General features: G+C 59.9%; 1 protein-coding gene across 2 annotated transcripts; it reads left to right on the top strand.

Moving 5' to 3' along the window:
• Window positions 1-316: 316 nt before the first annotated feature.
• Window positions 317-14,553, top strand: PLK1 (polo like kinase 1). Of its 2 annotated transcripts, XM_016155509.2 has the most exons (11): window positions 317-1,384; window positions 1,519-5,205; window positions 5,853-6,021; window positions 7,237-7,381; window positions 8,284-8,377; window positions 9,477-9,696; window positions 12,226-12,381; window positions 13,272-13,349; window positions 13,494-13,648; window positions 13,734-13,916; window positions 14,081-14,553. In XM_016155509.2, the coding sequence occupies exons 2-11, from the start codon at window positions 4,798-4,800 to the stop codon at window positions 14,285-14,287; spliced, it is 1,815 nt and encodes a 604-aa protein (XP_016010995.2). In that variant the 5' UTR covers window positions 317-1,384; window positions 1,519-4,797; the 3' UTR covers window positions 14,288-14,553. The 2 variants fall into 2 exon arrangements, with proteins under 2 accessions (XP_016010995.2, XP_036081350.1); XM_036225457.1 differs by having other exon boundaries at window positions 317-5,205.
• Window positions 14,554-14,632: the final 79 nt, after the last annotated feature.

Here is a 14,632-nt window from a genome sequence, read left to right as displayed (position 1 = left end):
TCTGATTCCTTGGTGCAGCCTTGAAGGCCAAGGTCGAGCAAGAGTTTCTCGACTTGATACCCAGCTGTGAGGTTTGCAGAATCAGCTAACATAGTTCTCGCTATGCGATTCAGTTTATAAAACTGTTTGGTTCGTCATTGTTTTTTATGTTGCAAATTAAAAAACCGACACACGAAATAAGTCTTTTGAAGGTGGTCACTCTTCCCTCAGGCATTCAGTCTCGTTCAGATGTGTGGATGAAAACGTTTTTGGTCGAGGCCCTTGCTTAGATCTGGCCCTACAACAGCGGATGCACAGTGGATGTGTGGGGGCTGGTTCCTGGAGGGGCCTGTGCAGGAAGGAGGTAATGCTGAGGGCCTGCAAGATCGTAACCCTGTAAATGCTGAATTCACTGCTGGGGTGTGCGTGAGTTTGCAGTGAGCAAAGGGGGGCGTTTTTAAAGATGGCTTTGTATTTCGTGGCTATCGTATTTGGACATATGATAAAGTTAACTTAACATGCTTACAATTTCGTAAATGCTAGGGGGGGTTTCATCCCAATCAAAGAAAGATGCAGCAAAATAAAATCGAGCCGATGTTGGTGGGATATAGCTTCCTTGCGTTTCGCTACCAGTAAACTAGGATTTAAACTCTTCGGGTCCTGGAACCAGAACCAGTCTCCGTAACTGGGGGTTTCTGCTGTGATCTGTGTCTGTCGGGTCCCTGGAGAGACGGAGACAGCACGAGCGAGAGCCGAGTGCCCTGTGGAAATGCACACTTGGAGTGTGAAAAGCAGTTAAATTGCTGATGAGCCCTTACCGACATCAAATGTCTGACCCACGTTGGCTGATGAACGCCCAGGCTGGCGTCTTATTTTTGAGTGGGACAGTTTGGACTCTAAGATGGGCAAGATACAAAGGAAGCCTGGCTCGTCACTTGGACTTGGTCCACGGCTGGCTGGCTCTGCCGGAGGCGAGCAGCTGGCTCATTCGGATCCCCAGATGCACTCATCCTGCTGCTGGGGCCTGACCTCAAGCTGAAAACAGACTGGCCGCCGTGCCCCGGACCAGGCCCTGGGACCACCGCGGACTAGGCCCATCTGAATTATGAAAACACGCGTTGCGGGTGCTGGCTGGACCACCTGGGGTCCGTCGGGAGCCTGCAGCGCAGGGCCTGCTCTCCACGCAGCTGGCCGGCTCTGCTCTGATGCAGAGCTGACTGCATCCTGACTGCCGATCCCCGCCAAGCGCTGCCAGGCAGGGGAGGCCACATCCCAGGGACTGGGACCCCTCCTGCAGCTTTTGACAGATCAGCCTCTGGGCCTCTGACTCACCAGTTTCTGGATGAGGCGCACTCGCCGGTGTGCTGACAGCCAGACACGGCCTCCTCACCTTCACCGTGCTAAGGTAGGCCCATCCCTCAGACCTCCCTGTCTCTAGGAAGGGGTGGTCCCCTTTAGGCTGCCTTCTGGGTAAGGGGTAGGGGCTTATGCAGACCCATTGTGCAGTTTCTGAAAATTTGGGATTTCATTCTCTGTTAGTCTGCCAGGACCGCCATCGCAGACACACAGACGGGTCACCTAAGCAACAGAGAGGTCTCCTCTCACAGTGCCAGACCGGAAGCCAGAATCAAGGTGTGGGCGGCTTTCTCCCGACTCTCCCCTTGGCGTGCAGATGGCCGCCCTCTGGCTGTCCTCGCGTGGTCACCCCTCTGTGTTGTCTGTGTCTTGCTCTCCTCCTCTAAGGACGTCTGTCATACTGGATCAGGACCCACCCTAATGGCCACCTTTTACCTCAGTCACCTCTCTAAGGGCCCTCTCCTGATACAGCTGTGTGCTGAGGGCCGGGAGCAGAGGGTGAGGGCTTCAGCACGTGGCTTTGGGGGTTGGACAGTTCAGTCTGTGACTCAACCGGTTCCTGAGCAGGTCTTACTGGCTGAGCGCCTTTAGGCCTTTTGTGTGCTGTCCTTCCAGGTGAGAGGTCTGGATGGGGGGAGGGGACTGAAAAGTCGGATTGCTGGTGGGCGGGGCGTGCCAGCGTGGTGGCCGGGGAGCAAACACGAGCATCTGGCACCCGGGGCGCCCTGGGCAGGGGAGGAGCTTTCTGGGCTTTGCTGTCCAGAACTATTCCTGGATGCTTTATGTCTTCGTGATGGAAACCTCTGGAAGCCTCTCCAGTGCTGCCTGGCAGGGCCAACTGTGACCACGGGGTGGGGGTGGGCGCTGCACCCTCCTGGCAGGACACGGCCAGTGCCGTCCCCACTCATGAGGTGGCCAGACGGGTGCCACGGACAAGCAGCACTTTGGAGCCGACTCCTCGGGGGCCTTGGCAGTCCCGGACACCGAGGACTGGAGCAACTTCTCACGTTGGTCTGGAGGCGCCGGGGCGGGAGGCCCATGGGCGGCGGCTACGCTGGGCCTACTGGCGTGTGTCCTGCCCGGGGTGCCCTAACGTCGTGAACCTGCTTCCAGGGGGACCGGAGGTGCCCGTCACCACACCAGCCCCGCCCTGGAAGACTGCAGGTCGGCTTGAACTCTCTGGCCACAGCCGCGCTGTACCCATGCCGCGGGCCAGGCACAAGTGAGCCGGATGGAAACGGGGAGGCCGCCTGGCTCCCCGACAGACTCGCGGGGTTAATGGAGCCATTTCATTTTAACTGGCTAGGTCCAGGGCCCCTAACAGTGGGTGAGAGCAGGCCTGCAGGGTGGCCGCACCCCTGTGTGCGCGGCCCTCTGACGATTTTGGTGTCCAGCAGCCTGGGCCCAGGGCCAAGGGGGGAGCCGTGCCCAAGAACGTCGACAGCGCAGGCCTGCGCCCGCTCTGCTTGGCAAGGCCTGCACGCAGAGGTGGCCCCGGGCTGGCGACGGGGAGCTTGCACTTGGCTTCGCGTCCTTCCCTCACTCTGCCCGAGCCATTTGTGCCAGCAGCGTGGTTTTGCCGAACACCCGCTGTCGCTCCAGGAGTCTGGAGGGCAGCGTGTGCGCGGCCGAGGGCGCTGCGCCAGCAGCCCCCAGGAGAGCTGTCGCACGCGTGGCCACAGCGTCCTGCTGGAAGAGTAAAGCGTGTCCAGTGCGAGGGCGCTGGGAAGCTGGGCCCTGGGGTCGTCCGGACTCTGCTCTGCGCGCCTGCCCCCTGGCTGATCTGGCTTCGCAGCCTTCCGCTGGAGCGGAGCCTGGCCGGCCCAGAGCGGGCTGTGTGCAGAGCACCTGCGCCTCCTAGTGCACCATCGAGCTGGGGGGCGGTCTTGGGGACCCCAGCGCAATGCACAGTGCTGCTAGGGCGTCAGCAGTGCACTCTTGCTGAGTCTGGGTGCTGTTCACATGGGGTGTGTTCAGTTTGTGAAAATTCACGGAGCGGCACCATTGTGAAATGTACTGTCTCTGTAAATAGCATCAACTTCAATAAAAAGACTGTACACCACAGGATAAAAAGTAATAACTTTTTTCAAACTCTGTTTTCTCTAGCAAACTTGTCACCCCTTTTTACCAGGCGTTGCCCTGGGGGCTTGGGATACGGCGGGAAGCATGTCATTGCTGCAGGTTATTGGTAGGCAGGCGAAGAGACACTGTGTGCGGTCCACGTTTGCGGATTCTGTCAGACATCGCAGGGCGCTAGGGGCGCACAGAAAGGGCCTCTGCCTTGAGCATTTTGCCATTCCAGGGCTGCCGCTCACCGATCTGTGGTGGCCAGACAGGCGACTGGGCAGAGCGGGGAGAGCTGGGAACAGGCAGGCTGGGAAGGTACTAGGCATAGAGTTGCCAGAGCTGCTAGTTTTTGTTTGTTTGTTTTTAGGAAAAACCACAGATCTGAATTTATGTGAGCTCTCTTGATTTTTAAGAGCTAAAAATGCGTCCAATTTTTAAAAAACGGGGCCAAACCACCCCCGCAGGCCAGATCTTGCCTTGGCCTTCAGGTTCGCCAGGTACTCAGCCAACCGATGGGGTCTCCCTCAGACCAGTCACCGAGGGTCCAGTGTTTTGGGCATGGTAACTGCAGCAGTGAGCAGGCCGGACTTGCTCGTACAGTGGGGGGAAGCCCGGTGCCCCTCAGACTTCAGTGTGTGTAGGGCTCAATTGGGCAGGCGTGTTGAAAGGCAGATTTCTGCCTGGGAGGCCTGCGGGAGGCTGGAGCATTACCTTTCTAACAAGCTCCCAGGTGATGGAGATGCTGGCGTCCCTGGACCAGTTTGCGTCGAGTTAGTTGCTCTGTAAGCTGAGGGGCCCAGCAGCAGCTATGAGCCTGAGAGTCGGAGCCTTGCCACGAAGGTGCGAGTTCCTGGCAAGCGTCCTGTTTTTACTTAGGTTTTAGTTTATTTGGGGCTTCTGGGAAGAGAGCTGATGACATGGGAGGCGGGTGCTGAGGCTCTCCCAAGCTGTCTCTTGGCAGGCTTATTAATGAGCTCTAACCTGAGTTTATTCTGTAAGGCGGCAGGGGCAGGGGAAGGTCTTAGGAAAGACCTCCCGGCGTGCACGGGAACTGCCGGAGCTTTCCGGAACGGAGAAGGGGAGAAACCCTGAACTCCCGCTCTGCTCGGGCTGCTTTCCCAGGCCCCCCACGTGTCGGCTGTACGTGAGTGGCTGTCAATCAAGTTTGCTTCTCTCCCCCGCACCCCGGCTGGGTGAGGTTTAAAGGCGGCTGCGGAGCGCAGCGCTCCCAGAGTGCCGCGCGGCGGGCGGGTTTGGATTTTAAATCCCCGCGGCCAATCAGTGGCGCGCAGGCTTTTGTAACGTTCCCGGCGCCGCGTTTGAATTCGAGGAGGAGCCGAACGGTGTCAAACCTCTGCCCAGACCCTGCTAGGTCCGCCGAGCAATTCCGGGAGCATGAGTGCCGCGGCCACAGCAGGGAAGCTGGCGCGGGCGCCAGGTGAGCCCGGGAAGGCCGGGGGCCCCGCAGCTGCAGCGCCCGGGGCCCCGGCGGCCGCCCCGCCGGCGAAGGAGATCCCGGAGGTCCTAGTGGACCCGCGCAGTCGGCGGCGCTACCTGCGGGGCCGCTTCCTGGGCAAGGGGGGCTTTGCCAAGTGCTTCGAAATCTCGGACGCCGACACTAAGGAGGTGTTCGCGGGCAAGATCGTGCCCAAGTCGCTGCTGCTCAAGCCGCACCAGAAGGAGAAGATGTCCATGGAGATCTCCATTCACCGCAGCCTCGCACACCAGCATGTCGTGGGCTTCCACGGCTTTTTCGAGGACAACGACTTCGTGTTCGTGGTGCTGGAGCTCTGCCGGCGGAGGGTGAGTGTCGCTGCTGGGGGGGCCGGAGCTGCCCCGGGGCCGGGGTTGGAGCGCCTGGCCCCGCAGCTGCGGAGGAGGGGCGCCGGGGGCTCGGAGCTGCTAGGGAGGAGCTGCTGGGCCCCTCGAACTAGGCGTGGGGAGATCTGGGGCCGCGCTCGGAGCCGCTGGGGGAGGGGTCCCGGCTGAGCCGAGCGGAGGCACGCCGCTGCTAGGGAAGGAGCCTCCCGCACGCCGGGCGTGGGGCGGAGGGCGGGGCGCGGCGCGGGCAGTAACCGGTTAAGGGTGGGGTTAAGCCCGGGCAGGGGCGCCGCGGACCTGCAGCCTCCAGAGTGGCGTTGGGGCAGGGAGACTGGTGGGGCCAGAACCCCGAGGTGCAGGAAGGGAGTCCGCTGCTGCAGAGCGGCGGGGGAGGGGCTGCTGCGGACTCTGCGCTTACGCAATGGGGCTGGCATAGGGACCCCGGGTCAGGGGCTGGGGGGCAGCTAGCAGGAAAAGGGGTGCTGTGGACAGTGGTGGCTGGGCTTAGGGGAGGGTCCGGGTCCTGGAGAAGAAACGGCGGGGGTCCTGGGCTGCCTCCCCCAAATGGTCCGCCCCACCCGTGGATCTCAGCACCCACCCGCTCCTCCTCCCCTCCCCTGCCCCCCCAGTCGCTCCTGGAGCTGCACAAGCGCAGGAAAGCGCTCACGGAGCCCGAGGCCCGCTACTACCTGCGGCAGATCGTCCTGGGCTGCCAGTACCTGCACCGGAACCGCGTCATCCACCGGGACCTGAAGCTGGGCAACCTCTTCCTGAACGAGGACCTGGAGGTGAAAATAGGTGAGGCGCTGGGCCTGCGGGCGCTGATGCTGCGGAGCAGTGGGAAGGGGAGGGCGGCGGGGGGCGGCGGGGGGCGGGGGAGGCAGGAGCCCAGGGCTGTCATGGGTTCTCTAGGCTGAAATGCATCCATGCCGGCGGCCTGTGCTTTCCTCCCGCCACCGCCACCGCGTTTGACCCCCGTGACCCTCTGCCTCCCTGGCCGCCCACCCCTTGCTGTTGTCCGGTGTCTCCGAGCTGCTTTGCTTTCGTTCGTTGCTCTCTGTTCTGTGTCCCACGTGTGAGGAGAATCACATGGTCCCAGCTCTTTTCCATCGGACGACTCCCCTCAGCGTGACGCTCTCAGGATCCGTCCGCGCCGCCCCAAACGGCAGCATTCATCTTTTTAACGGCCGAGTAGTATTCCCTTGCGACGTGCGCCACCCCTTCCTCATCCGTTCCTCATCTAGGGACACCTGGGTTGTTTCCAGTGTCGCCCAATGCGAATGTAGCTGCAGTGAGCATCAGGGTGCGGACGTCTTCAAGTGTTTTCAGATTTGGCAGGAAGAGCCCCAGAAGTGGAATTGCTGGGTCGTCCGGTAGCTCTGGTCTTGATATTTTGAGGCCCCTCTGTCTGGGTGTCCACGGAGCCTGCAGCCAGTTCCGTCCCTGCCAGCAGCGTGCGAGGGTCCCCTTTTCTCCAGATCCTCACTAGCACTTGTTATTTCTTACACAGTCTTTTTTTTAAAAAAAAAAAAAAAAAAAAAGAATTTGAATTCCTGCCCACGTTTTAAATCAGGAGGCCTGGCACAGAATTTTTGCCTCGGAGTGCCTTTCGACCCGTTGGGGGCTCCAGCAGCACCGGGCAGCATTCGCTTGGGGCGGCTCTGCGGGCGGGGCAGCCGCTGTCCCCTTAGACCCCCCACGTCCCCACCCCTCGCCCTTATCCTCACAGACTGGCCTAGCAGCAGTCGTGAAGTTTGCTTGCTCGGTGGGTCCCGGAAGGCGATTGAGTTCCTTCCTAGACGCTTGGCCCTCCTTTCCAGGGGGACAGGATGGTCGCCGGGAGGCCCCTCCTGGGACCTGCTTGGTGGGGGGACGCCTGGGCAAGGCCATCTGTGTCCCAGGCCCGAGGCCTGAGGGGTCAGAGGACCCTGGCTCTCGGCGCCCAGGCCTGGACCAGCTGTCTGCACCGACGTGACGTGCCGGCCTCTGAGCACCTCTTCCCCTCGGTCCTAGGGGATTTCGGACTGGCAACCAAAGTCGAATATGACGGAGAGCGGAAGAAGACCCTGTGCGGGACCCCGAATTACATAGCCCCTGAGGTGCTGAGCAAGAAGGGGCACAGCTTCGAGGTGGACGTGTGGTCCATCGGGTGCATCATGTAAGTTGGGGCTGACTCGGGCCCCACCGGGCCGCAGCAGGTGCCCTCGTGGATGTGCCACCTGTGAGCCCACCTGCCTGTGGGAAGGCCACTCCGGAGAGCAGAGCGCCCCAAACAGAGCCTAATGTCCATCTGTTTCCTGTCACCGGCGTGTCCTGTGGGCTTCCTGCAGCCCGGGCCAGTCTGGGAAGGGGAAGGGGGGGTCTCCCCACACGTGCTCTGGCCCCTTGCTACTCAAGGTGTGGCCCATAGGCCAGCAGCACCGTCATCTAGGAACCTGTTAGACGTGAGGGCCTTGGACCCAGGCTGCTGGATCAGAACCTGGGTTTCAACCCGACCCCTGGCTGATTCTCGCATACAATAAGCTTTCAGAACCGCCGATGTAGAAAGCAGCATCGGGCGGGAGGAATCGGGGTTGCGGCTGGCGGGGGGAGGTGCCTGTGGTCTGTCTGGGTCAAGGCCGACAGAGGCGGGTGGTGGGCAGGGGCCCTTCTCAGCTGTCGCCTTCATGGTCGTCCGGGTACGGAGTTAGGGTGAGCGTGGCGGCGGCTTTCACACTTATCTCCAGTGGACTTTTCACGCGTGGCAGCTCCAGGCCGTAGGCGCAGAGCTGTCATACATGGGCTGCCATCACAGGAACACGCCGCCCACCCACTCTGACCTGCCTCGTTCTGGCTGGCGGCCCCTCAGCCCAAGAGGGGTGCCGGCCTATGAGCGCCCTGGTCTCAGGGCCTGTGTTCCCCTGGGGGCTCTCCCACCAGGGTCCTGGTTCCGGGGGTTGCTCAGTGGGCTTGGGGACTATCCTCAGTGTCAGAGTGAGGGTCCAGAGGATGCCTGGCCTCCGTTCTGGCCCTGAGCTGCTTCCCCCTGCGTCTGAGCCCAGTCCCACCTTGTGCTTACAGGTATACTTTGTTAGTGGGCAAACCACCTTTTGAGACATCTTGCCTAAAAGAGACCTACCTCCGGATCAAGAAGAATGAGTACAGTATTCCTAAGGTGACTAAAGCACTTGTAGTTGAAATTTATTTCATTCTTTTTTCCCCCCAAAAGCTGTTTCCTGAGCCCAGCTAGACCCTGGGGACAGAGACAGGTCCGCTGCACCCCTCGGGTGGCTCGTCTGAACTGGCATGCAGAACCAGACACGTGTGCACAAAGGCAGTTCTTCCAGGGTGGAGAGAGAGTGCAGATTCTCAGAGGTTGGGCAGATAACCCAAAAGATGTCGAGCACGCACACACACACACACACACACACACACACACACACACGAGGCAGGACTACCTCTGTGCTGCCTAAGCTCCGGAAGTGACTGTCTGGATTCCAGCGGCAGGTGGCCCGGCCCTTCTGAGCCGTGGCCTCATCTGTAACGTGAGCCCTGCCCGTGGCTCCTGGCGGAGTGCCTCGCACGCGGTGAGCGCTGAGTCGTGGGCAGCGTGAGCGGTTTCCACAACCCGCAGCCTGAATGCATCGAGGGGCGGGCCCGTTCCTACGGAAGCCTGGCTGGCTGTCAGACGGACGCGGCGTGGCGGGGTTCGTGGGCGCTGGAGCCGCCTGCACGGTGTCGCTGTGGGCGTGGGCTCGGCCGCACCCTGCCTCAGTTTCCTCGTCTGCAGGAGCTGTCAGGTCTCCACCCCAGAAGCATTTCTGTGTGCACTCACACATGTGACGTGCCTGGACTTCCCTCCTGGTGTGCAGTGAGTGCAGAGTTGAGGCTAGGCTCTTACGAGGCGTGTGGCTGTGCTGGGCTGTGTCCTCACGAGGGCTCCAGGCATGGTGCCGTGTCCCCATTTCATAGGTGAAGACATAGAGGCCCTAGAAAGCTGGCTCCTTGTCTCTGGGGCCTCAAAGCCTGTGTCTCACGCGGCACTCTGGTGGTGAGCAGCTCGAATTATGCCCGAGCACGCTCAGGGCAAAACGCCCTCACATCCATCTGAGGTTCCGGGAGGGGCAGACAGCCCTCCTCACAGCTGCGTGAAGCCGACCATGGGGAGTTCGGCGTTGTTCTCAGTCGCCGACGGGGGCATAGTCGAGACTGTGCGGCATGTGGCGGTCTGCACTCCGGCCCGGGTCTGACGGCTCTCCCGCCCTCTGCCCCAGCACATCAACCCCGTGGCCGCCTCCCTCATCCAGAAGATGCTCCAGACAGACCCCGCCGCCCGCCCCACCATTCACGAGCTGCTGAACGAGGAGTTCTTCACTTCCGGCTACATCCCCGCCCGGCTGCCCATCACCTGCCTCACCGTCCCGCCCAGGTTTTCCCTCGCCCCCAGCAGCCTGGACCCCAGCAGCCGGAAGCCTCTCTCCATCCTCAACAAAGGTAAAATGGGGCCCTGGGCAACAGCAGGCCCCAGGGAGGGCCTCGGCCTCACCCGTGGGTGCGTGGCCCCCAGAGCCCGCTGAGCAGTGGGACAGGCCCCGGTCCTCCCGCGGGAAATGCCCTTCCCCTCGGCCTCCTGGGAAAGACAGACCTCACCGTGGCCGAATCAGACCCGTCAGGCCCAAAAAGAGAGTGGACCATACTCCACACCTGGAAAGTCCTTATCAGTCAAAAAAGTTCCTAACACACCTTTATGGTCCTTTGAAAAACTGTGAAAATGTTCAAATACACACACAGAGCACAGGGCGGCGGGCTCCCACACAGCTGCCAGACGCGGCCGCTGTCAGGACTGTCCCGTTGGTTTGTCCCTCCTCTTCGTTCCTTCAGAGCTCATCCCACACGTCTGGCCATTTGACCCCTGCGAGCCTCAGTGTGCGTGTCTTTAAAAGGGTGGACGTTGTACTACAAAACCACGTGTCGATGAGATTGTCATCGTGTCCAGGTCTCTTAAGAGGACAGAATTAGGAGGGGCGGCCACTGAGTTTATGGTGATGTTTCCAATTCATGATTTTCAACATTTTTTTTTTTGTGGTTATTTTAAACTCGTGAAAAGGTATGAGAATAGATATGCGTCTGCGATATCCACTTTACCCAGATCCACAATGAACGTTTTTTCCCACATTTGCTCCAGTTTATCCCTCCCTCCCTCCCTCCCTCCCCTCCCTCCTCCCTTCTTCCCTCTCTTCCTTCCTCCCACACTACTTCAGAGTCAATTGTGTACATCCTGTCCTTTAAAACTTAGCACCTCAATCTATATTTCCTAAAAACAAAGATTCCTCTACACCAGCGCGGCACGGCGCACGGCGGTCAGGCTCAGGAAGTCGACCCGGCTCACCCCGTGCTACCGTGGTCCTCTCCGCTGCGACATCACTCCTTTTGGTGATCTGAGTATCTGATTCAAATATGATGATAGGATTTTTACTTCTCTGATTTTACATTCGTGTTTTTTTTTTTTAAGCTGAAAACCTTATTTCCTTACATTAACATTCATGTTTTTCAGCATGTGTAAACTAGTTCTAAATGATGTTTTGTTTTCTTACAGTTCTATTTGACCTTGGAATATATTTCACCAAAGATATATAGTTTTAAACAACAAGATCACTTGAAATGCTTTTTTTTCCTCTGTGTGGCTATAAGCACCCATTTAATACACACCAATTTACTACATACGTTCGTTTGTTTCAGTCGTGATTTAAGACTGCTGTTTTAAGGATTACCTTGTTTTGGCATTAATTTTCGACATCTCTTTTCGTGGCGATGCTGGTCTTGGTCACCTGCTCGCGGTGGTGTCTGGTGGGCATCGCTGATGTGGAGGGGCTTTTTCCCCTTTGCAATTATACGTGCCTCTCTGGGGGCTACTCAGACGGCCCAGTGCCTCCCCGGACCTCTGCCCAGCGACTCCAGCCCCTATGGCGGGAGTCACCTGCAGCACTTGCTGACGGTGGGGTCTCCCTCGCTCCCCCCGCCTTTATTAACCAGAGTCTTGTTTATTAAAGGGAGGGCGGTCGCTTCTCTCCCACGGGGTTGCGTATTTGGTTGTTTATTCTTTGGGCTATATCATGCCATATCGATATTTTAAGGATTGCTTTTTTTTTCCCTTATGGTTTTAATTTTTGGATAGAAAACATTTTTAAAAAGCTTCTTATGCTGGAAATTTTCAGATTTAATCGAAAGTCGTGCGAACTCTGTGATGATCCCCCATGAAGTCAGCATTTTTCAATATAGTCAGCAACCTTTGCCCACATTTTTATCTACGCCACCTCCTCCCCCTTTTCTGGGTAGAGTTTTAAGAGCAAATCTCAAATATTACTCATACTCAAGCTCTTACCGTAGCCTAGTTTTTCAAAATCGAAAACTGATCTTTACATATATTTAAGAAGAACTTCATATCACGCAAGGAGGATGAGCACACGTTGGTGGGGAAAGAATAAACATTTAAGCGTAAAGAAAACGAAAATCCACGCCTCTGCCGTTAGCCGTGACCCGTGCTGAAGTTTCACCGTGGGTCTCTGCAGGCTCTCTCTCTGGTCACATGAGCAGATAAAGCAAATTTTAGGGTGGGAAACTCTCTTACGTTTTTGTTGAATGCCTGCCTAACTCATCCTGCTGGTCTAATTTACTGAACTTTGACTACCAAAGACATTTTTAATTCTTGGCTTAGAGTGGGCAGCTCCGAGCTGCTGGTGTCTCCCTGAGTGACCGGTGGAGTCCTGCAGGGTCAGAGGCCTGGGTCTCTGATACTGTGTGTCCTGAGGGGCTTAGCCTGGTCCCAGAGGTGCCAGGGGGTGCCATGTGCCTGTCCTTGGAGCATGCACGCTGATAACCAGGCGCTGACTCAGTTTACCCAGAGCAGTGGCTGCTAAAAGAGTTCTTTTCCTGGGCGAGTACCAGCCGTGGCGTGGGGTCCCGTGCCCCTCCCAACCTGCCGCGTTTGTGCCCAGCTAATGACCACGTCCACCTTCTTCCCAGGCACCGAGAACCCCGTGCCTGAGCGGCCCCGGGAGAAAGAGGAGCCAGCGGTTCGGGAGACCAGCGAGGCGGCCGACTGCCACCTCGGCGACATGCTGCAGCAGCTCCACAGCGTCAACGCCTCCAAGCCCTCGGAGCGGGGGCTGGTGAGGCAAGGTGGGCACGGCGGCGGTCTGGGGGCGGGGGAGGGGTCCGGGGAGGGGGGGGAAGCCCCCCAGCAGGGCGTGCCGGCCTGGCCGGGCCCGCGTCCACGGGCCTAGTTCCTCCACTTCTCACAGGGGGAAACCCCACTGAGTTAGCCTGACACCCAGGCGCTCTGTGGTCTGGCGCTTCCCCTCCCCTGACCCGTCCCTCGTCTCCCCGAGTGCCCTGCTCAGCTTGCCGCCTTTGGGCACTTGCACACACCCTCTCTCGTGTCCGATGAGTTTCTGGTTAGCCACCAAGACAGCTGGAGTGACAGACGCAGACGCCTCAGGGCTTGGCTCGCACCGTCCCCCCTCCAGCTGCCTGCGAGGCTCGCGCTCTTGCCGCCCTCGAGTGTCTGTCCCCATGTCCCCTCCCCGCGCAGCCCCCTGGCCCCCGCTCCTCGCCTGACGCGGTCTAAGTTTTCCTGTTGGTTTCCTGTCTTAGAAGAAGCGGTTATTGCAGACCCTGAGCGTAACGTTTGGAATCGCTCATCTTCTCACCAGTTTTTAATTGCTCAGACCTGGAAAACGGTGACCTGTCAGCTGCTGACTCTCCCCGTGATGGAAGCAGCTTCTGTATATTTTGTCCACGTTTATTTATGAGCTCTGTCCTTGTCACCAGAATGCGCACCGTGGAGGCTGGGTCTCTGTCACTGCTCCCTGTACCGGTGACAGGGTGTGGCACACGGTCAGCCTCTGATTAGCTGAGTCAGCGGAGCGAGCGAGTGGCACTTGGCACAGCCGCTCGGCTGAGCCCGGCGGCGGCACGGGCCGCTTGGCGGAGCAGGCGGGGCGTTGTGGCACGGGCCGCCCAAGGGGCGAGGCTGGTGCTGACCGGTCGTGTGTCTGTTTCCATTCCAGAGGAGGCAGAGGACCCCGCCTGCATCCCCATCTTCTGGGTCAGCAAGTGGGTGGACTATTCGGACAAGTACGGCCTCGGTAGGTCTCTGCCAGGCGGGCAGGTGGCCCAGGCGTGGCCGCGTGAGCCCCTGGCCCGCGCACCCTCCACTCTGCTGTCTCCAGCCCAGGCCCCCAGGGCCCCCCGCTCCCCGCCCGCTTCCTGAGGTCTCTCTCCGCCGCCAGGGTACCAGCTGTGTGACAACAGCGTGGGGGTGCTCTTCAACGACTCCACACGCCTCATCCTCTACAACGACGGCGTCAGCCTGCAGTACATCGAGCGCGACGGCACCGAGTCCTACCTCACTGTGAACTCACACCCCAGCGCCCTGATGAAGAAGGTGAGTGCCGGCCGCGCCAGGCCTGCCGTGGGGCGCGGGGCGCCGCCGGCCTCTGACTGAGCCCCTTCTCCCCCCCCACGACCAGATCACCCTCCTCAAGTATTTCCGGAACTACATGAGCGAGCACCTGCTGAAGGCGGGGGCCAACATCACGCCGCGGGAGGGCGACGAGCTGGCGCGGCTGCCGTACCTGCGCACCTGGTTCCGCACGCGCAGCGCCATCGTCCTGCACCTGAGCAACGGCTGCGTGCAGGTCAACTTCTTCCAGGTGGGGGCTGCGGGGACTGCGGGGGGCGGGGCGCGGGGGTTGCGGGGGGCGCGGGCGGCGGGGCGCGGGGGCTGTGGGGCGGGGCCGCCTCCCGGCTGGATGTCGCCCCGCCTGCACGCCCTGCCCCGCCTGCCTGCGCTAACCACCCTCCGCCTGCCCGCCAGGACCACACCAAGCTCATCCTGTGCCCCCTGATGGCCGCCGTGACCTACATCAACGAGAAGCGGGACTTCCGCACGTACCGCCTGAGCCTGCTGGAGGAGCACGGCTGCTCCCGGGAGCTGGCCAGCCGGCTGCGCTACGCCCGCACCATGGTGGACAAGCTGCTGGGCTCGCGCTCGGCCTCCACCCGCCTCAAGGCCTCCTCGTAGGCCGCCCCGGGCCGGGGCCCCTCTGCTCCGCGCCCACGGTGTCGGTTTTCATAGCGTGTCCCCGGCCCTGGGGGCTGGGGACGGCGCTGTCACCCTCACAGGTGGGGGCTGCTGTGTAAGTTATGGTTGTACATGCTCAGGTGTGGGTTCTGTGGCCCCTCCTTTTCCCCGGCCCCACCACGTGAATTGTACAGAACATTGTGATTGGATTCGGGACTGTCCTCTCCTTGCCTTTCTTTATATACATTAAACACACGTGAATCTTTGTCCTCTCGTGTTCCCTGGGCACGGCTCCGCCCCAGCGTCCGTCCCCCGGCTGCCAGGCCTCTGGGTCCTTCCCGACGC

Source organism: Rousettus aegyptiacus, unplaced genomic scaffold (assembly GCF_014176215.1).
Source record: "Rousettus aegyptiacus isolate mRouAeg1 unplaced genomic scaffold, mRouAeg1.p scaffold_m13_p_8, whole genome shotgun sequence".
NCBI lineage: Eukaryota > Metazoa > Chordata > Mammalia > Chiroptera > Pteropodidae > Rousettus > Rousettus aegyptiacus.
The sequence above is the reverse complement of the archived record's forward strand: the minus strand, read 5'-3'. Positions and strand labels throughout refer to the sequence as shown.

Coding starts and splice junctions, on each gene's coding strand:
- PLK1 (XM_016155509.2), top strand. CDS start 4,798: ATGAGTGCCGCGGCCACAGCAGGGAAGCTGGCGCGGGCGCCAGGTGAG. Junction 5,206..5,852: donor TGGAGCTCTGCCGGCGGAGG/GTGAGTGTCGCT, acceptor CTGCCCCCCCAG/TCGCTCCTGGAGCTGCACAA. Junction 7,382..8,283: donor TGGTCCATCGGGTGCATCAT/GTAAGTTGGGGC, acceptor TTGTGCTTACAG/GTATACTTTGTTAGTGGGCA.